General features: G+C 43.6%; 1 protein-coding gene across 2 annotated transcripts in view; it reads right to left on the bottom strand.

Moving 5' to 3' along the window:
* Nucleotides 1-264: 264 nt before the first annotated feature.
* Nucleotides 265-22,789, bottom strand: part of LOC140587441 (pleckstrin homology-like domain family B member 2) — a 28,127-nt gene continuing 5,602 nt past the window's right edge. Inside the window, exons 7-14 of one of the 2 annotated variants that reach the window (XM_072708705.1) lie at nucleotides 21,938-22,048; nucleotides 19,844-19,936; nucleotides 19,660-19,744; nucleotides 18,927-19,098; nucleotides 18,374-18,461; nucleotides 3,177-3,323; nucleotides 1,066-1,270; nucleotides 265-954 (exon numbers count right to left, since the gene is read on the bottom strand). In XM_072708705.1, the coding sequence (XP_072564806.1) occupies nucleotides 845-954; nucleotides 1,066-1,270; nucleotides 3,177-3,323; nucleotides 18,374-18,461; nucleotides 18,927-19,098; nucleotides 19,660-19,744; nucleotides 19,844-19,936; nucleotides 21,938-22,048 (1,011 nt within the window). In that variant the 3' untranslated portion in view covers nucleotides 265-844. The remainder of the gene's footprint in view (nucleotides 955-1,065; nucleotides 1,271-3,176; nucleotides 3,324-18,373; nucleotides 18,462-18,926; nucleotides 19,099-19,659; nucleotides 19,745-19,843; nucleotides 19,937-21,937; nucleotides 22,049-22,789) is intronic. The other variant, XM_072708706.1, reaches the window with a different exon arrangement.

A 22,789-nucleotide genomic window follows, 5' to 3' on the forward strand; every position in this document is an offset into this window, starting at 1 on the left:
AAGAACGTCACTCAGCTTTTTATTGTGTAAAAGGAACATATCAGTACAGGCATACAATTAAGTCTGCTGGAGAACCTGAGGATTAGTGTTTGTACCCATCACGTATATATTGTGTGATCACCATGTATTGAAAAATAAAATCCCATGTCCCATTTTGATCCAATATGGGATGTGATTTGTTTTGTATTTTCCAAGTGCATGGTCTTGAGCTCTCTCTCTCTCACTCACACACACACACACACACACACACACAAACAGTCTGCGGCCCTTCCAGACCTCCATATATACTATTAGTGTGTACTTCTAGAAATTGTACAGATTGGTGAGTGTGGGACGATTATGGATTAGATTGGCAGAGCAAAAGAGAGGGTTATCCGAGGTTTGTAATAGAAATGGTCTGTTAAGTACAACCATTAATAAGCTAAATATGGTGGAGACAGCTGGTTCATCAGTGAAGGATAGCGATCGATATTATGTTTAAACTTGATCAAGCTTTGATCTTTGTTTCTATGCCACTTAGTCACTTTAAATAGAGTTTCTCAACATTGGGTAAAGTTTTTATTACAAATGTGGCATAAATACATCTTGATGTTTTTTAAATAAAGCGTTTTCACTTTTTTAAACCCTGTGTTTTGGCCCAACTAATCAATTACTTGGTTACATGAACACATGATTAATCAATTGTCAAAATAATTTTTTCCAAAATAATAACAGGGCAGTGTCACATCACTGGAAAATTGCAGAAAAAGAAAAAAAGAAAACCTTCTGGATAGGTTATTTTACTCCCTTGCAGTATGAGACTGCCCATTTGAAGCACTGTAGAAAGATACATTGATATGTCATATTATATCTGTGAGGGAACACTCACAGAAGATGCTGTGCGCAAATGGTCATAATACACCTCCTCTATGGCCTGGAAGTAGATCACACCCTTCAGCTTCCTCTCATCGTGATCTGAGCAGACAGAAGAAAACACGGATTAATATTACATGTTTAGCAATTTTGCTGAACTAACCACCACAATGTAATGTCTGACATCAAAAATTGAGAAAATAAATTAAAAACCTGTGTAGTAGGCTAGTCTCCGATGATCCAGATCAAAAAGGAACCATCTCCTCTTCCAGGTCTTAACTCTGCCCCCACACTTGGTCAGAAAGCCTACACAGCGCCGTGGAGATAGGTAGACCCCCAGGCACTCAGCTACACCATGACCCAGGGACTCCACATGAGCCCGGAGGTCAAATGTTGGATGCAGGGAGAGTGGAAGACACTTAGGAAATAACATACATAGAATTTTCAATTTTAGTGTGATTACAGATTCATACTGAGTCAACAGGCATTCCAAGTTAAGAACATAAGAACATAAGAAATATACAAACGAGAGGAGGCCATTCGGCCCATCGAGCTCGCTTGGGGAGAACTTAACTAATAGCTCAGAGTTGTTAAAATCTTATCTAGCTCTGATTTAAAGGAACCCAAGGATTCAGCTTGCACTACGTTATCAGGAAGACTATTCCATACTCTGACTACACGCTGTGTAAAGAAGTGCTTCCTTAAATCCAGTTTGAAATGTTCTCCCGCTAATTTCCACCTATGGCCACGAGTTCTTGTATTTGAACTAATGCTGAAGTAACTATTCGGTTGAACAGCATCCAAACCTGTTAGAATCTTATAGACCTGGATCATGTCCCCCCTCAGTCTCCTTTGCTTGAGGCTGAACAGATTTAGCTCAAATAACCTTTCCTCGTATGACATTCCTCTAAGACCAGGAATCATTCTTGTGGCCCTACGCTGCACCTTTTCTAAGGCCGCTATGTCCTTTTTAAGATATGGTGACCAAACCTGTACACAATATTCTAGGTGAGGTCTCACCAAGGAATTGTATAATCTTAGCATTACCTCCCTTGACTTAAACTCCACACATCTGGAGATATACCCCAACATCCTATTGGCCTTTTTTATTGCTTCCCCGCACTGGCGAGAATGAGACATGGAAGCATCAACATACACACCAAGGTCTTTCTCATAATCAGCTACCTTTATTTCAGTAGGTCCCATAAAATACCTGTACTTTATATTTCTGCTCCCTACATGGAGTACCTTACATTTGTCTTTGTTAAATTTCACCTGCCAGGTGTCAGCCCAGTCACTAATTAAATTAAGATCCCGCTGTAGCTGCTGAGCCGCTAGTTCAGTATCTGCTACACCACCCACCTTGGTGTCATCTGCAAATTTCACCAGTTTACTGTATATATTGGTGTCTATATCATTTATGTAAATTAGGAACAAAAGTGGTCCTAAAATTGAACCCTGCGGTACCCCACTATGAACGCAGGCCCACTGTGACATCGAGCCTCTTATAACTACTCGCTGCTTCCTATCTGTTAACCAGTTATCAATCCAAGTCGCTACAGTTCCTAAAATACCTGTCGCTTTGAGTTTAAGTGAGAGCCTCTTGTGGGGAACAACATCAAAAGCCTTTTGGAAATCTAAATAGATGACATCATAGGCCTTCTTATCATCAACTTCCTGAGTAGCTTCCTTCATTTAATATAATAGGGATGTCTGGCCTTTCCTTGGAATAGTCCAACCTTATATACCTAGGTAAAGCATTTAATTATTAATCAATTGCATCAGTGTAGGTGTCTTTGAGGTGACAAAGAAAAAGAATTAAAAGATTTTTTTTTAAGTTTAAAAACAGCAGAAACATTAATTTTGTGGTTTAACTGGTGATATTAGTTAACTGGCTATTCAGTGTAATGAAAGTTTTAAAAGAGTCATAGAAGAATGCACAACTCATTGCATACTGACACAACAGGGATGGCAACCAATCAGCATCTACACAAACAAAAACATAGCCTGGTATGATGATTCCCCATATACTATTATTAGCTGATAAGTGGATAAGGGTGTGGAGAAAACCACCTGAGTTCATGCATCGTGTTCATGTCATGTGTCAGACTTTATGTCATGTGCCAGACCAGGCAGACTGGTGTTGGCAGGGTGTGTTCATGGCGCTCACTGGGCCCCTTTATAGAAGTGAAGCAACATTTGAATGCTATTTGATAATTGCACACCACTGTTAATTAGAGTGTATCCATCAACAAATTGACCTTGCTTCCTCAGAATGGGCTGCACACTGTCTGTGGTCATTAATAGCCATTGCTTGACAGTACCTCTAGACTTCCCCGAAATGGGCTGTATGCTGTCTGTGATTGTTCTCTATCAGCAGCCGAAAGCGTGTGTTGTTCAGCTGACTCTGAGCACTGAGAATCAGGTGGTGTGGATCTCCTCTCCTTCTCTGTAGTCTTCCTCTTCTCTTCCTATCATGGACACAAACCATGTTTATTAACCATATTAATGTGAATATCTCAAAAGACAGTTACAGTATCTGTTGTTGATTGTTTATAGCTGTTCCTGAAGAACATTTTGAAGAAACTGACTTTGTTTGTTTATGACTTTTATACAGTACAGCTCCATCTTGTGGTATAACCCATTCATTTACAGTTGCAAAAGAAAGTTTGTGAACCCTTCAGAATTAATTGGTTTAATCAATCATAATACAGTAAGTCTCCAAGATACGAACCAGGGGGGTATTCCATGAAAGTAGCTAAATAAAGCCAGACTTACGCGAAAAAGTGAGACTCAAATTAGCTCTATCTCTAAACTTAGCCTGTCGTTCCACGAACGCAGTTCAGTTTTAACTAATCGAGGCTTATTCAAGGCAGACTTGCATAGTCTCACTTAGTGCGCACACCCGTGATATTTAAGAAGCCCAAATGAATGGATGAACGATAGATCGACCAAATGAGTCGGAAAGTGTTTAAAACGAGATCGGCGTTTCTTTCCGCTGCAGAACAAACGCTGCTGATGGAGCTGTATGAAAAACACAAAGATGTAATTGTTAAAAAAGGCAATACTGTGGCCATAAACATAGCCAGAGTGTTGGCTTGGCAATGCATTACAGACAGATTAAATGTACAAGTTACGTATATGTTGTAAGTGCTTGGCATGGTAGTACAGTGGTTTATGCTGTCGCCTTATAACGTGAAAGTTGCTGGTTCGATTCCCATAACCAGCTGGGTTGAGTTCCCGTGTCATTGTTATTGTATAATATTATTTGATCTCCGTAAAATACTTTCAGTCACATCCGTGTGAAATGTTCTGCACAAATAACCGTATCTTGTCTTTGCTTTTCACTTATAAACTTTCAAAGTAGACTGTGACTAAACAAAATATAAAAATATCTTCCTGTTCATATTATTTTAACAGATTTTCTTTAAATTTCAGTCATTGCATTTCATGTTTGACCTTTGTAAAAGCGTACGCTTTTATTTTACAGTAAAATACCGTTATAACGGACTTCAAGGGACCTGGCAATTAACAGTCCGTTATATCCAGAGTTGCTGTATGCCCAGAACACAACTACACGACATCATTTACTCATGCCACACCCCAGCAGACACACTTGTGGTATAGATTATTATATTGTACATGTAGTAATCCAACTTTACCTAACCAGATACGTGACTATTAATAATCCCGACTACGTACGTATCTGCGCTGGATATCACCGGCACGCCACACGCCTTGTAGGCAGAACTGCATGTCCGTTATAGCCGAACAGAACCACATCTAAAAGCGGCCCTGGAGACGAAATTGTTTGTCCATTATAAGCGAAATTCCGTTATAAGCGAGTCCACTATAACGGGATTTTACTGTAAGTATTTTGGAATTAATTGGAATGCTAAGACGTGATTTTATAGGCTTTATTATATTGATTATGTAGCAATCTCAGCTCTGTTCTCCATATTATGAAAGTATCACGCAGAGCTTTACTTCAGAAAAGATGGTTTTTATTCTCTGCTTTCTCGTCTTGCTTTTACTCACAGCACTGACTACAAGCTTCCATTTTTTTATATACGTATATACAAGACTCATTATCCCGCCAACTCAAACAAAATCATGTCATTTTGGTACACCTTACAAATTAACAAAAAAATCAATCAGATAATGTAAAATATAATGTCAGATGACATATAATTCAACAGATTACATGACATGAATAGTAAAATCGCAGAATGTCGTCCGACGGAACGATCTTTTGGGAATCTGTTCCCACACGGCGGACGTTCTTTGAGACAACGCTAAACTAAGCGAGACAGTTAGCCTGGTCCCGAGCAGACTTGTTCGGAGGTGCAAGTTACCATGGCAGCTCAGCGGGGATTCATTTAAGACACGTTGATGGAACAGAACTCTCACTTAAATAAGACAGACTTAACGAAATAAGCCAGACTTTCCCTTAATCCTGCTTCATGGAATACCCCCCAGTTCTGTTCAGAGAGCGGGTTCACAAGGCCAAAAGTACGCAAGTCCAACAGTCAGCCTAGGCATCCAGCTAATGATGCTCCAACCCTGAACCCCTTATGTACAACTATTTGTACATTCGAAAATGCTTTTAAACGTTAATATTTGTATTTTTTGTTTTAGATTTATGGTGTATTTTAACAAGAAGCCACTGAGAATCATTTTTTATTTCCATTGTTTTTCCATCAGCTGACCTTGCTGAGCTAGCCTACACAACATATGCACACCTAGCCTACTTCTCCTCAACTCCTATTGAAAACATTTACATAAGAAAATGATTTTAAAAGTTAATATCTATTTTTGTTACTGATTTCAGGTGCATTTTAACAAACAATAACAATTGAGTTCTTTTTTTCTCCATTGTTTTCTCTCACTTACCGCTCGCAAGCGAGCCTACGTTACTGTATCAAGAGCATGTATGCACATTTGACTCAGTCAAGCATCAGAGAGAGGAAATAGCTTATGCGCTGCCACAAAATTTGAAATTCTGGCACAATTTTTAATTTTGCAATTATATAAACAATTTTATATTTATTGGACATGTTCGCATTTTTGAATCTTGCATCTTGAAGGTTCATATGTAGAGGATTTTCTGTAAATGGTGTTGATCTGATCACATAAGTCATAATAACAAATCCAATCTGCAAAATGTACTAAGAAATAATTGTACTACTTTTTGTAAATACTGAATACATTCTGATAACATTCAGTCTAGATCAGGAAAAGTATATGAATCTCCTGGCTAATGACTTCTCAAAAAGCACTGAAGTCAGTGAGATTAGATTGGGGGTGTTGGTTGAAGACATAATTTTCACCAAATTACTTTAGTAAATTCATAATTTTAATATTATATTGATAAATATTGGAGAACATCATAACAGACTTGCAGACACAGGTATTCAAACTGTTAAGAAATTGCAGGAGGGTACGGGTCAAGAAAACAAAAACAGAACTGTGTGGGGGCTTGAGGTGGAGGCATACCTAGACTATACTGGCAGAAGTATTGGGACACACCTCCAAATAATTGAATTCCATAGCAACGGGCGTATACAAATCAAGCATCTAGGCCTGTAGACTGCTTCTACAAACATTTGCGAAAGAATGGGTCGCTCTGGAGATCAGTGAATTCAAGTGTGGTACCATGATAGGATGCCACCTGTGCAATAAGTCATTTGTGAAATTTCCTCGCTACTAAATTTTCCACGGTCAACTGTTTGTGGTATTATAACAAAGTGGAAGCAATTGGAAACAACAGCAACTCCACGTAAAATCACAGAGCGGGGACAGCGCATGCTGAGGCAAACAGTGTGCAGAAGTCTCCAACTGTCTGCAGAGTCAATAGCTACAGACCTCCAAACTTTGTGTGGCCTTCAGATTAGCTGAAGATCAGTGTGGAGAGAACTTCATGGAATAGGTTTCCATAGCCGAGCAGCTGCTTCCAAGCCTTACATCAACAAGTGCAATGCAAAGTGTCGGATGAAGTGGTTTAAAGCACGCCACCACTTGACTCCAGAGCATGCCTGACTGCATTGTGCCTAGTGTAAAGGGGATTATGATGTGAGGTTGTTTTTCAGTGGTTGAGCTTGGCCCCTTAGTTCCAGTAAAAGGAACTCTTAATTCTGCACCATTCAAAGCCATTTTGGACAATTTCATGCTCCAAACTTAGTGGGAACAGTTTGGGGAAGGTCCCTACCTATTCCAACATTACTGCGCACCAGTGCACAAAGCAAGGTCCATAAGGGCATGAATGAGGGAGTCTGGTGTGGAGGAACTTGACTGACCTGCACAGAGCCCTGACCTCAACCCAACAGAACACCTTTGGGATGAAATAGAGTGGAGACTGCAAGCCAGGCCTTATCATCCAACATCAGTGCCTGACCTCACAAATGCTCTCCTGGAAGAATGGTCAAAAATTCTCCTAAACTTTGTGTACAGCCATCCCAGAAGAGCCAAAGCTGTTATAGGTGCAAAGGGTATATTAAAGCCTATATATTAAGAATGGTATGTCATTAAAGTTCATGTCTGTGTAAAGGCAGGTATCCCAATACTTTTGGCAATATAGTATATTTTGAAACTGCAACCTTTACAAATATCAAAAATAATGTGAACACACATTCCTGTTCACATGATATGACATTAGCATTTTAAATAAATAAAATGTGTAAAACACAGAGGCACCTAATTTCATGGTGCTAGTTGTGTTAAAACAAAATGTGATGGCAAAGCAATACTTAAAATGAGTAGAAACAGAAAATATGACAATGCATATCTGGAATACGGTTTCACTTTATTTATTGTCAATGGAGATGCATGGCCCTTTGTATGGTTTGTGCATGTACCCTACAGTTGCAAGAAAAAGTATGTGAACCCTTTGGGATTACGTGGAGTTTTGCATGAATTGGTCATAAAATGTGCTCTGATCTTCATCTAAGTCACAACAATAGAAAAACACAGTCTGCTTAAAATAATACTACACAAACATTATATGTTGTCATGTTTTTATTGAACACAACATGTAAACAATCACAGTGCAAGGTGGAAAAAGTATGTGAACCCCTAGCCTAATGCCTTCTCCAAGAGCTAATTGGAGCCAGGAGTCAGCCAACCTTGAGTCCAATCAGTGTGATTATATTGGACGTGTTGCTGAAAGCTGTCCTGCCCTTTAAGAACACACACCAGTTTTGGGTTTACTGGTTTCAAGAAGCACAGCCTGATGTGAACCATGCCTCGCAGAAAAGAGCTCTCAGAAGACCAACGATCAAGAATTGTTGACTTGCATGAAGCTGGAAAGGGTTACAAAAGTATCTCCAAAAGCCTTGATGTTCATGTGTCCACGGTAAGACAGACTGTCTACAAATGGAGGAAGTTCAGCACTGTTGCTACTCTCCCTAGGCGTGGTCGTCCTGTAAAGATGACTGCAAGAGCACAGCGCAGAATCCTTAATGAGGTGAAGAAGAATCCTAGAGTGTCAGCTAAAGACTTACAGAAATCTCTGGCACATGCTAACATTTTTGTTGACACATCTACAATAAGAAAAACATTAAACAAGAATGGAGTACATGGGAGGACACCATGGAGGAAGTTTTTTGCTGTCCAAAAAAAATATTGCAGCATGTTTGAAGTTTGCAAAAGAGCACCTGGATGTTCTACAGCACTACTGGCAAAATATTCTGTGGACAGATGCAACCAAAATTGAGTTGTTTGGAAAAAACACACAACACTATGTGTGGAGAAAAAAAGGCACAGCACACCAACATCAAAACCTCATCCCCACTGTAAAACATGGCGGAGGGAGCATCATGGTTTGGGGCTGCTTTGCTGCCTCAGGGCCTGGACAGATTGTTGTCATTGATGGAAAAATGAATTCCAGAGTTTATCAAGACATTTTGCAGGAAAACGTAAGACCATCTGTCCGCCAACTGAAGCTCCGCAGAGGATGGGTGATGCAACAGGACAATGACCCAAAGCATACAAGTAATTTAACAAAAGAATGGCTTCAACAGAACAAAATACACCTTCTGAAGTGGCCCAGTCAGAGTCCTGACCTCAACCCGATTGAAATGCTGTGGCATGACCTTAAGAGAGCGATTCACACCAGACATCCCAAGAATATTGCTACACTGAAACAGTTTTCTGAAAAGGAGTGGTCCAAAATTACTCCAGATCGTTGTGCAGGTCTGATCTGCTGTTATTGCTGCCAAAGGAGGGTCAACCAGTTATTAAGTCCAAAGGTTCACATACTTTTTCCACCCTGCACTGTGATTGTTTACATGTTGTGTTCAATAAAAACATGACAACATATAATGTTTGTGTAGTACTATTTTAAGCAGACTGTTTTTCTATTGTTGTGACTTAGATGAAGATCAGAGCACATTTTATGACCAATTCATGCAAAACTCCACGTAATCCCAAAGGGTTCACATACTTTTTCTTGCAACTGTAGCAAATGACAGCAAGCTATGTAAACATTCTTCCCATTGAGTTGCAGTTTATCTTAAGTCAGAGTGAGTTAGGCAAATAACAATATATCATGCCGTGAAAAATTGTGGTACAAATTAATGACAGTAAAAATTTTGTAAATTAAAATGAACCACAAAAGAGCTCACATTACTATTAGGCTACATAATATTAGTTTTTCCAAGCTGTAATTGCATTATTTAGACAGCAGATGATGGAATAACTTCACCAGTCCCCCTACCGGCAACCAACTAATGCAACCTGCAGAAAGCACATTACAGAATGGTAAGCACAGATAGCGGTCAAATTGGTGTCTGGTTTAAGCTTGACTACATCCTTTACAAATGTTCATAAATTATTAAGAAAAGGCCTATTTATAATAAACTTTTTCATTTTCAATTAAAGGGATGTTTTAGTTAATAGGTTACTATATTTTATACCAACCTTTACAAATTATTGTAAACAGTTATTGTTGGTTAAGAAAATAAAAGTTTTTTCTTTTTATTTAAAAAAGGAGCATTTAAGTTGATAAAGAATGCAAAAATAAATGTGGCAATTTTTGGTAATTAAATTTTCTTAATTTCCTTCAGTTTTCAAGAATATGGGGCGTCAAATCGTAAACCCAATATTGTGAATTGAACCAAATTGTTAACTGTGCAAGTCTGTGTGTGTTTGTGTGTGTGTGTTAGAACTAATATATCAGCACTGGGGCGCTGTCAAAAAAAGATTGAAAACCACTGCTTTAAAAATACTTTTTTGAAGTATTGTTGGTTATTGGCTGGTAATGGAAGTAAATGGATGGATGGATGGATCTTAATGGTTTAAAATGTGTTCATATTATTTTTAGATATCCATCTATTAGGGGTGGCACGGTTCACAAAACCCACGGTTTGGTTTGTATCACGGTTTTAGGGTCACGGTTTTCGGTTCTGTACGGTTCTTGTTATTTTTTCTTTTAATCTTTAACACTCCAGAAATGTACTTCAGCATATGATATATAGCTTAATTATCCACAATTTAGGATACAGTATTAAAAAAGTTATATCATGTAATCATTCATAAACTGAATTTGACTTGACTTAAAGCACATTATTAAAATTATTAAACATTATTAATCCCAGAACAGTAATAAAATAAAAGTCTTGCCTTAACATAAATGCTAAAAGAATAGATCGCTTTGATCGCTATTACAGTTGGGTATTGTCATGATCCGCTCTGTCCGCTCCTGATGTGTGCCACGCCCACCTCGTTACCTCGTGTTCAGCCCTGATTGTGATCATCTGTGTCCTGTTATGTCTAGCCCGTCTTTTGTATTTAGTCCTCGTCTGAGTCAGTCTTCCCCAGACTTGTCATTGTAATGTCATGTCTGCTGTTCCGTCTTGCCCGTACCCAGAAATAAACCCCGTTTTGTGCGTACTCCTGGCTTCAATCGCCTGTTTCCCGGATCGCCCGTTCCTTATCGTGACAGAATGACAAGTCTCTCAACCAAGCTCAGCGCTGTCGGGGCGGACCTCTCGATCGACGAAGAGGTGATCCACTGGACCAACCTGCTGGAACTCCGCGACGATCCAGAGGCACGACCGCTCGTAAAGGAGTGTTGGCAGCTCTTGAAAAAGAGAGACATTCTCGGGGAGAAACAGCTCCACGTAAGGGTGGAAGAACACCTTCGTCGGCTGAGGGAGAGAGCAGCTGTTTGGTTGTCCCCACTGGGATATACCTCCTGGGAGCCGCCCCCCGACTCACCTTCGAACGTCCTCTCCGTCCTGGGCAAGACGGCTAGAGCTCCAGCCTCCACCGCCCCGCAAAAGACGCGTCTTCCACAGCGCATTAGTGAGCTTAAAGCGGCTTCGGCCGCTCAACCCCCCAGCTCCAGAAGGAACCGGCGTAAGCAACGCCGAACGCGGCAAGACTCTATTCCCCGGGTCTCCAAAGCCCTTAAAGGGGCAGCGCCTAGTCGCTCGGCTCCCCTCCTGACACCCGCTCCGGATCTGCCCGCGGCACCGCCTGCTGCTGCTGCTGCTGCTGCTGCTCTACCCGCGGCACCGCCTGCTGCTGCTGCTGCTGCTGCTCTACCCGCGGCACCGCCTGCTGCTGCTGTCGCCGCTCTGCCCGCGGCACCGCCTGCTGCTGCTGTCGCCGCTCTGCCCGCGGCACCTCCTGCGGCTGCCGCCGCCCTGCCCGCCGCCCTGCTGGTCCTGCCTGACCCGCCTGTCCTGCCTGCAGTCCCTGCAGCTGCCACCGCTCTGCCTGTGGCACTGCCTGCGGTGGCTGCGGTTGCGCCCCATGCTGGCGCCCGCTGCGGCGCCCCCTGCTGGCCGCGTGATGGTGGCGCCCGCTGTGGCGCCCCCTGCTGGCCGCGTGATGGTGGCGCCCGCTGCGGCGCCCCCTGATGGCCGCGTGACGGCGGTGCCCGCCGGGGCGCCCCCTGCTGGCCAGGAACTGAGGGTGCCCGCTACAGCACCGCCCGAGGGCCTGACTTCGCCTCCGCCCGCAGCTGAGGACACCGCTCTGCCTGCGGCACCCGCTGAGGCGCCCCCTGATGGCCGCACGCCTGAGGTGCCCGCCGAGGCGCCCCCTGCTGGCCGCATGACAGAGGTGCACGCCGGGGCGCCCCCTGCTGGCCGCACGCCAGAGGCGCTCCCTTCTGACCTGCCTGTCTCGCCTGTCCTGCCGGCGCCTGATCTGCCTGTCTCGCCTGTCCTGCCGGTGCCTGATCTGCCTGTCTCGCCTGTCCTGCCGGCACCTGAACTGCCCGAGGTGGCCGCGGTTGCGCCCCCTGCTGGCCGTGTGATGGCGACGCCCGCCGCGGCGCCCCCTACTGGACAGGAAGTGGTAGCGCACGCTGCAGCCCTGCCCCAGGTCCTGGCTTCACCTCAGCCTGCAGCTGAGGACACCGCTCTGCCTGCGGCACCCACCGAGGCGCGCCCTGGGGGTCACGTGATGACGGCGCCCACCGAGGCGCCGCCAGCTGACCACGTGATGGAGGCGCCCGCCACGGCGCCCCCTGTTGGCCAAGTAATGGCGGCCTTGCCATTGTATACCCGCGGCTCTAGCTGCCCCGCCTGCGGCCACGCCTGTTGCCTCATTAGAGGCCCTGACTCCCTCGCCCTTACCCCGGCAAGGCCAACGCCCCCCAGGACCCCGCCTGTCAGTGTCCCGTAAGGGACGGGGACACAAGCGTCGGGCCCGGGTCCCGCCTGCCCTGGCCCCTGGCTCGCCCGTTTGGCCCCTGGCTGTGGCTCGGTGGTTGCCTGCGGGTCCTGCACCTCGGGGTCAGTGGTCTCCGCCGGGTCCCCCCCTGGATCCTCGGTGCCGGTCCTCGGTCCCACCTCCGGCTCCGTGTCGGCCGCCTACGGGCCCCCCTGCTCCGGCTCAGCGTCGGACGGCACCTTCGCCGGCTCCGGCTGCGCCTCCGCCTGCCGCGGCTTCCCCCTCCAGCCTGCCTGCACCGGTGTTCCCTCCTGCTCCCTCCATGTACCCTCCGTCACTCCCTCGTCCCGTTCCCTTGGCCCCTGGGTGGTCCCCTCCTGCTCCCTCCTTCCTCTCGCCTGCGGCCCCTCCGCACAATATAATGACCGGACTGGAGAAACGGAAACGCGGACTAAATACAATGGAGTAATGACAAATTTGACAACAATCAGGAACAGCTGGTAAACACGGGGAATCCACACAGGGTTAACGAGGGGGCGTGGCACGCGGAAAGAGCGGACGATCGAGGCATGACACTCACTGATAACTTAATTTTCTTTAACAAAGTGCCTAACCGCACATTAAATAAAGTCACACAACAAAGGCGCACAACAGTGTTCAGATGTTGTGCTATCGGTTGACTGAAATTTCAACGTTTTCTTCAGAGACAGGGTGGTAACGCCGAAAACGCAAGCTAAACGCAGCAAACGAAAGGCTACCGGAAATTACTTAGCTGGCTGAACTTTTACCGGAACTACGTCACACCGCTCTGCGCATATAGCCTATTCTTTCCCGCGAAAGGGAAACACACTGACATCACATACGGGACACGAGGCTACATTGCGCATGTCATGAACCGTCGAACTGTGCGACGCATGCATGCTCCGAACTGAGACAAGCGAACCGAACGGTTCTTTTTTTTTTCATGAACCGTGCCATCCCTACCATCTATCCATAAACTGTCTATCCAGTATGTCCTGGGTCTGCCCTGGGTCTCCTTCTGGTTAGACATGCCCTGAACACCTCCCCAGGGAGACGTCCAGGAGGAATCCTAGATAGATGCCTGAAAAACTCCAAATGGTTCTTTTCAATGCGGAGGAGTAGTGGCTCTATTTTGTGCTCCTCACAAATGTCTGAACTAGACTGAGCCCACACACCTTGCAAAGCAAACTAATTTCTGCCACTTATATCTCATTCTTTCAGTCACAACCCAAAGATCAGGACTATAGGTGAGGATAGGAATGTAGATCAACCGGTATATCGATTGCTTTGCCTTTCGGCTCAGCTCTTTTTGCCATGGCAGAATGGTACAGTAAACGCATTACTGCTGATGCTGCACCAATCTGCCTGTCAATCTCCCACTCCCTTCATCCCTCATTTATCAAAAAGACCCCAAAATACTTAAACTACTCTATTGAGGCAGTAACTCCTCCCCCGCCAAGAGAAGGCCCTTTTCCAGTAGAAAACCATGGCCTCAAACTTGGAGGTGACAAAGAGTAGCCATGGTGGGGTCCAACACCAACCAGGGATGAGTCTGACTTACTGTAAGCAATGCGAACCAAGCTTTTGCTCCGTTAATATGGGGACATGATGGCCTACAACCCTGTACTTCTGAAGCAACCCCCACAGAATCCCCCAAAGGACACAATCGTATGCCTTTTCCAAGTCCACAAAACACATGTAGTTTGGTTAGGCAAATTCCCATGACCTGTCCAGTATCCTTGCGAGGGTGAAGAGCTGGTCCAGTGTTCTGTGACCAGGACGGAATCCACATGGTTTCTACTGTATCCAAAGTTCAACCAACCAGGTTCGACCCTCTTCTCCAGTACCTTGGCAAAGATTTTCCAGGAAGGATGAGGAGCGTGAATTATAATAATAATTATTATTATTATTACTATAATTATTATTAGGGAGGCTGAGGAGCTTGATCCCCTGAAGCTGGAACACATTCTCCAGTCTTCCTTCTTAAAGCCAAACCAAAGGCACAGTCTCCAACCTCAATGCAATCTTTATGAGATGTGTCAGCCAAGACAGCCCAACAACATAAAGAGCTTTCAGAAACTCAGGGAGAATCTCATCCACCCCTGGAGCCTTACTACCAAAGAATTTTTTGACTACTTCAGTGACCTGAGCCCTAGAAATGAGTAAAGTCCCCCTCTGAGTCTGTCTGTGTCACGTTCGGTGGGGAGGCGAGAAGGGAAGCAGGCGAGAGCAGCCAGGTAGTCAGGGAAACGGGGTTTATTTGGAGGCGGACGGACAGGTACGGACATCGACGGACAATACATGAACAACGCAATGACAAGTCTGGGGAAGACTGACTCAGACGAGGACTAAATACACAAGACAAGCTAGACTTAATAGAACACAGGCGATCACAATCAGGGTTGAACACGAGGTAATGAGGGGGGCGTGGCACACATCGGGATCGTACGGAGCAGGGTGTGACACTGTCAGCACTACTACCTACAAGGAAGGCATATCAGTGGGTTTCAGGAGGTCCTGGAAATACTACTTCCACTGCCTGAGGTCAACAGTTCACCATCCCTGCAGCATGGATAAAGCCTTGCTTCCCCCTACCGAGTCGCTTCACTGTTTGTCAGAATCTTTTTGTGGTCGACCGAAAGCCATTTTCCATGGCCTCATCAAATTCCTTTCAGGTTTTTGCTTCAGCAACTGCATGCAGCTTAGCCTCCCAGTACCTGTCCGCTGATTCACGAGTCCTACCAGACAATCAAGCTCAGGAGGCCTCCTTCTTCAGCCTGACAGCTCCCTTAACTGCTGGTGTCCACAACCGGGTTTGGGAATTGCCACTGCGACAGGCATCAACAACATTACAGCCACAGCTCCACACAGCTGTCTCAGCAATGGAATCTCGGAACATTGCCCATTCAGGCTCAATATTCCCTGACTCACTTGGGATGTAGAAGTTCTGCCAGAGGTGTGAGCTGACGATCTCCCAGACAGAGGCCTCTGCCAGATGCTTCCAACACACCCTCGCTATGCATTTGGGTCTACCAGGTCTTTCTGGCGTCTTCCCCCACCATTGGATCCAACTGCCTACCAGGTGGTGATCAGTAAACAGTAGGGATGTAACAATACACTCAACTCACGATTCAATACGATTCACAATTCTGAGTTCACGGTAGTGGTTGAACGACTTTAGATTTTTTAAAGTCGACTTTTATGTGATTGAAGTCCAGTCGACGTCGACTAGTCGCTGGTGACGTCATCATTAAAACGATGCAAAAGTTTTGCAACATGCCACAATTTGTAATTTATTGACAGGAACAAAATATACAAATGCTGTTAGACAGCTCATAACACATTGCAAAAACAATGCAACAGCACTGGCTAATTTTAGTGCCAACAAATGCACAGTCAACACAATAAACACTGCACTTACTAAAAATATAAAAACGACAAATAGTTTATGCAAAAGTAATGCATACCGTCGTCAGAACAGAACACTAATTCATATGAAGTGATTTCATAACTCTCGAACGAGAAAGGCTATAAGCCTACTCACTGTCAGAGTCCTGCTCAGTCACATAATTTACTTTTTTATCCTGGTTTGCGTGCAAGAAAATGAGGGCGTTGACATGGGCTGGATGCAGGCTCGCACGCTGTCGCGTAATTGTATTCCCAGCGAGTGAAAAGATTCTCTCGCTTGGGGTGCTGGTAGCTGGAACAGCTAAGTAGCTTTTGCTAATATGCCGCTGCTTTTCTGAAATGACCCACTAGGTTCCTGATCGGTGCACGTGTGACGTGTCGTGTAAGGCTGCCATGTTTTTCACGTCAAAATCACATGATCCACGCAGCGCGACTAGTCGACTTCAATCAAAAAGCGTCATGACAGAGTATTAAGGTCGACTAGTCGACTAGTCGGTGCAACCCCTAGTTCACGGTATGATTTTCTCATGATTTTTTAACAGAATGAGCTGCAGACAAATGTATTAAAAATATTCCTTTATCTTTCTAAACTGCAAAACGTGTCCTCTTCTTAACAGTACAACTGAAATTGAATAAAATACTGTTTTTAAAATCCCAAATCAAAGTAAATAAAAAAAAAATCTTCAATTAAATAATCTAAGGCTTGCATGCACAGTTTTTTAGCGTGGTTTGCCCTTTTAATAATCTTTGCTCTGGCGGTGGTGAATTGAGCTCACTGTGGTGCCGGTGGACATGCTGAAGCATGTTTGTTGTGCTATTTGTGTATCTTATCAGTCTTTTACAATGTTCGCGCGCAATTTTTGTCTTGTCTGTGGTTTTCTCACCATTTTCGTTTGTGATTACCGGAACGCTAAAATGCTGCAACACCACCTATGATCAGGCAGTGCGTCCATTCATCCATTTTCTGAAACTGCTTAATCCTAACTGGGGTCATGGGGGGACCGGAGCCTATCTTGGGAACAATGGGCGCAGGTGGGAACCAACCCCGGGCAGTTGCCAACACACCACAGGGTGCACACACTCACAGGGCCAATTTAGACTCACCAATCAACCTATCCTGCATGCTTCTGGACCATGGGAGGAAACCAGAGCCCCCGGCAAAAACCGATGTGAACACGGGGAGAGCATGCAAACTCCACACAGAAAGGACCCGGGACCAAAACCTTCTTGCTGTGAGGCAAGCTAACCACTGTGCCACCGCGCCGCCCCGTGGTGTGTCCTCAATTACAAATTCGCTCGCCATCTCGTGTTCAGTCAAAACCAAAAACTGACGAACGAGGTTGACGTAAATGCGCAGTGACATCTGACGTCGAACTGACGTCGTGAAATCAAATGTGATATCAGACCTGTTTTACGCTGTGAAGTACTCCTAAAGTAGTGATTCATTTTCCACATCAGCCAGTTTAAATCGTCATACATTTACATCGATTTTTAACCGATTCGCAATTCATTGTTACAGTAAACAGTTCAGCTCCACTCTTCACATGGGTGTCCAAAATATGCGGACGCAAATCTGAAGATACAATTACAAAATCGATCATCGAACTGTGGCAAAGGGTGCTCTGGTGCTAGGTGCACTTATGAATACCTTTATGTTCAAACCACCTGGTTTCACATCGAGTAGGTCATTCCTTGAAATCACACCCTTTCAGGTTTCACTGTTGTTACTCACGTGAGCGTTAAGGTCCCCCAGAGGAACAATGGAGTCCCCAGAGGCAGTACCTTCCAGTACCCCATCCAAGGTGTCCAAGAAGGCCAGATACTCTGAGCTAGTCTTTGACGCATAAGCCCAGACAACAGTCAGAGCCTGTCCCCCAAATTGAAGTCGAAGGGAGGTGACCCTATCATCCACCAGGACAAACTTCAACATAGGCACCGAACACAGGGACTATAAGTAAGTAGACCCACTCCTGCCTGGCAACTCTCATCTAGGGCAATTCCAGAGTGGAAGAATGCAGCCCCTCTCCAGGAGTCTCATCCAGAGTCCAAGTCATACAGTAGGTTGAGGTGAGCCAGACTATATGTAGTTGGTATCTCTTTACCTCCTGCACCAGCTCAGGCTCCTTACCCACCAGAGAGGTTACATGCCATGTGCCTAAAGCTACATTTGATAGCCGATGATCTATCCACTGAAGCCCCTGTCTTCAAATGCCACCCAATATACATGGCACCTAACCCCTACAGCCTATCCTGCAAATGGTGGGTCCACAGGAGAGCAGACCCAAGTTCTCCTTTCGGGCTATGCCTGGACCAATATGCCCTGACATCATAGCTTCTAGGATCATAGAGGCACACAAACCCCTCCACCACAATAGGGTGGTGATTCATTTTTAGTAATTATTTATTTTATAATTATTTTGCAAATATTTAGCAGTGACCATAGCATTGGATTCCGAGAGTGGGATCTCACCCGGTCCCTCAGTAAGCGCTCCCTCTCGACTTTAGCTTTCCTGAGCCTTCGTTCCATCTCCAGCAGGTCTGGTACAGCGAGACAGGGACTGCAGGGAAAGTGGTCTGATCATGTGACTCACAACCACAACAAGGGCCACCCACCAGAAGTGCCTGCAGGCTAAGACTATACATGTAGTTATAAATATAAATATCTGTCTTTTTTGGTCTACTGTAAATTTGCACTCTAAATATATATTATTATTAAAATAAATCTTACATTTTTATTTAGTGACTATAGTCCACAGAACAGTTAATATATACTGTATAAATCTCTGTCATTTTATGCCCTCTGTGGAATATGGAAGTTGCAAGAAATAATTAAAACCAGTTGTATACTTATCACATCAACCTTGGGCTTTCTGCCACTGACACATTTGTAACAAGACAACAGGGAAACATTCTCTAATGTTACTCCACAATTCATATACTAAACTGAGCCAAAGAATACATTTTAAAGCCATCTTTAAAACTGAAAATAAAGTTTTAAATGAAGGAGATATTCCTGCACTGACCTAGATGTCCTGGAGCTGCTGGCACTGTTGCAAGAAGTGATGAGCCCACAGTCATTATAACTCTGTGCTATGAGTCTGTTTCCATGCTGATTCCCATGCTGATTTGAAGCCCACGCAGGTGGGATGACAAGATTCTTGGACACTTGACTGTCTGGGATCATTTTTGCTGACCCTGTGCAAAGATGACCAAGTATATACCAAGTAAATACTGTATGTGGCATGCTTTTAGCCCTTTACAGACAGAAAAAAAAAAAAGTGTGACAAAATGGGAGCAGAGAAGAATAAAACAATATTAAAAAATGCACATGCACTACCCTGAGAGTTCAGCTGTCTATGCAATGCCTTATCGACTGGCAGCATGGATGGATTCTGTGCATATCTGAAAGTCTTCCCTTTCCTCCCTTGGAGTTGCTTTTCATGGCACTCGCCATGTTGCTGATTAGTATGCAGCTAAATAGCATATTACACAGTGTGACTGCTGCATATTTTCACAAAGACATTCACTAGTGGTGGTGTTTTGTCAATGCCATATATATACTGTATATGCTATGTCATATAAATTTTTACTCATTTCAGTGTGGATGGAAATACTCTTGTAAACGATATGAAAACACCTGTGTGGATTGAGATAGTTTTCATTTGAAAGTTCCATTAAGAAAACATAGCAGTGTGGATGTAGCCTTGGCCAAAACTAATATTTGTTGTGACTCTGATTTTAACAGCTATGGCTTACCTTGACCAGACAAAGGTCTATGAGTAAACTTGTTTCGGTGAGAATTCTTGTGTTTGGGAATACTAGACATTTCCTTTGGTGAGTCCTGTCAAAGTAATTTTAAAGTGAGTTCAGGATCTCTAATATAACATGAAATATAAAAAAAATACATTGTAATGTTTCTGCCCATTACTTCCCTTCATACCCTGTGAATGCTAAGTGGGCTCAGTGAGATCATACAAGGGGTAGATGCTGAGATGCTGAGCCAGTCACAACTTGATTTCTTCTCCTTCGGAATCTATTAAGGATGATCACAGTACAAACATCAAGCAAATTTGGAGAACAGGAGCAAATGATAATGGCAGAGAATAAAGCTTGGGCTACCTAACACAATGATAAAGGTCATTACAACCCCTCACTATCTCTCCCTCTCCCCTCCCAGCAGTTCCCCTCACTGGCTATCCCTCTACCCTCCCAATTGCTCCCCTCACTGGCTCTCCCTCTTCCCTTGCAGTAGTTCCCCTCACTGGCTCTCCCCGTCCCCTCCCAGTAGCTTTCACTGGCTCTCCCTCTCCCCTCCCAGTAGCTTCCCTCACTGGTCTCACCTCACTGGCTCCCTCTCTTCCCTCTCAGTAGCTCCCTTCACTAGCTCTCCCTCTCCCCTCCTCCAGTTCATCCTTGTGTCTTTTAAGCCTTCTTCTTACTTACTCTATTAGCTCACACTCTTTTCATCTTGTTTTCCCTGTCAAATTCTGCATGTCTTGGTTTATTTATTCACAATAACAGCATGACCAAAGCAAAGGCACTGTACTTCAGACTTTCATGTGCATTTTTAATGCAGTGGTGGATTTACTAAGTGGCTGATGGGTGGGCCTGAATTAAATCTGGGTGGGCTCATTATCACATGTTTTTGTAAAAAGGGTTAGATATTTACAATAAGGTGACGGCAACAATAATACAGCCACGACTGCCATGCCCTACCTAAAGATAACCACTAGAGGGAGCTCACATATTCAGACAACTTTACAGTACAATAGCTATGTGGAAGGACAGAGTTAATAGACTTTTCATTAATCTTAATGGGTAAATCCAGCTGTCAGGGTTATAGATCTTCCCATTTTAATGTAGTTCTTTTACATGCTTTTTCAGAATTCTATTTTCACATTTAAATCATTCTTTAATTATTAACCATTATAGAAAACCAGTATTATTTTAGTTATTTTGAATGAACATTTTTAAAGACAAAGTAACAACTGGGGCTGCCGTGATTAGTTGATGTAGTAGATGACGTCGACGCTGAAAATCCGTCGATATCAATATTTTAAATCGACGCATCATTTAAATTTTTTTAATAAACTTACCTTTATGATTTTTAAAAATGCTTTAATTCATTATAACAAGTGTTTTCCTTTAATATCAGTACGTGATTATTCTGAGTAGTTCCAAAAGGTGGTTTTACACTGTGCAAAGTGCTATGGCATACCACGGCGGTGCTAGCGCTATGCATACTGTAAGCCCCGGAAGAGAAAAACACACAGTCACTATTCTAGACCTCTAGAATAGGCAACATCCCCTTAAATAAACAAAATAATACTTGTGAACTGAGATAAAAATGAAAACCATATTTACCAAAAAAAAAAAAAACGCGTTGGACGTTAATCTTCAAAAGTACCGCCACACCATCAACATCATTTACCTTGTTTAACCACAGTATCTCATCTTCAAAAAGCTGTCCCTTCCTTCGTTGTGACTTCAGTGTTTATCGCTTGTGTCAAATGTGGTATGGTATGCCAACCAAATTAAGCATGAGGATATGCCAAATTTATACAGATTACTAACTTTTGGGCATCACAATACACATCTCATTAATATTTTTAGATAATCTGTTTATCGAATTGTGGGTGAAAATATTCATATATATTTCGAGTGTACATTATCTAAAGCCCTGTAATGGCATACAGTTTGCTGAATTTGTTTAATAAAATGCTCAAATTGATTTTCTGGAGGAAAATTAATCTAAATGATTCATCAACCAGTCAATAAAAGAGACAATAGATTAATCTATAGAAAAATAGTCGTTAGTGGCAGCCCAAGTAAAAACTACGAAGCAGTATGATATCTCAATGTTTAGCACTGTAGTCGCATCCATCTTTCAAAAACTATCAGAGAATTTGATGTTATGCTGAATGGATGCTGTTCACCGAGTACAAACAACTGAAGGGAGAGTCAGCAAATTATTACAGTAAGTTACATTAGTTGTGCCCTAACGATAGGGGCAGACTGCTGGCAAGTGCTTTACCCTTTGAGAGTTGTGATGCAGCTCTCTTCGCTCCTGTCTCAGTGTGTTCAGCTCTCTGTCCTTTTCCCTTTCTATCTCCTTCACTTGTTTTTCAAGCTGGAGGACATGCTCCTGCAAAACAGAGAGTGTGGATCACTACTATGGTATCGCTGAAGGCACTGAAGATACTAGTTAATTTTCCCTTTTAGAATCTTCAAAAAGGCAGTTGGTCAAAAAATACTCTACTTACTTCACCTTGGAAACAACTTCATCATTACCATCAACAATTTTTGTAATGCGAAATATCTTTTATACATGTAAATACACAGACTTCAGGGAATACATATTGTTTTAACACCAGTCCGCCAGAGATGCTTTGCTATAGCTAAAAAGGGAAATTTTGACACCGTTAAAAAGATAACACAAAGTTTTTGATGGATCATTTTCAAACTTTGAAGAGGCTTTTTATGGTTGATGACCTGGAAATGATTATATAGACAGATCATCTCAACACTGAAGCAACACCGCTTAGTGGCAGCAAACGGAATGATGAAAGCAGATGACATTTGAATGTGAATGCAGTCAAAATGTTTTACATGGCAGTAACTCTAATAGTATTGTTTTTTCCGGTAACAATGAAGTATATACTTGAGTCATTTTCATTATAAGCTAGCATCAGAATATTCGGTAGCACTTTACTTGGGGGGCAAAAATACATAATGCAGTTACAGGTTGGTGGTTTACCTGCAGAGCATTGCTGCTTGTCGCACCTCCACCAGTGCCTTTTCATATGTCCTCCTCTATCCACCTCTCTGGGCATAGATGGGTCATCAGCTGGGGACCACCAGTCATTGATGTTTCGCTCCTTTAACC

The sequence above is a fragment of the Paramormyrops kingsleyae genome, unplaced genomic scaffold (genome assembly GCF_048594095.1).
Source record: "Paramormyrops kingsleyae isolate MSU_618 unplaced genomic scaffold, PKINGS_0.4 ups239, whole genome shotgun sequence".
Classification (NCBI taxonomy): Eukaryota; Metazoa; Chordata; class Actinopteri; order Osteoglossiformes; family Mormyridae; genus Paramormyrops; species Paramormyrops kingsleyae.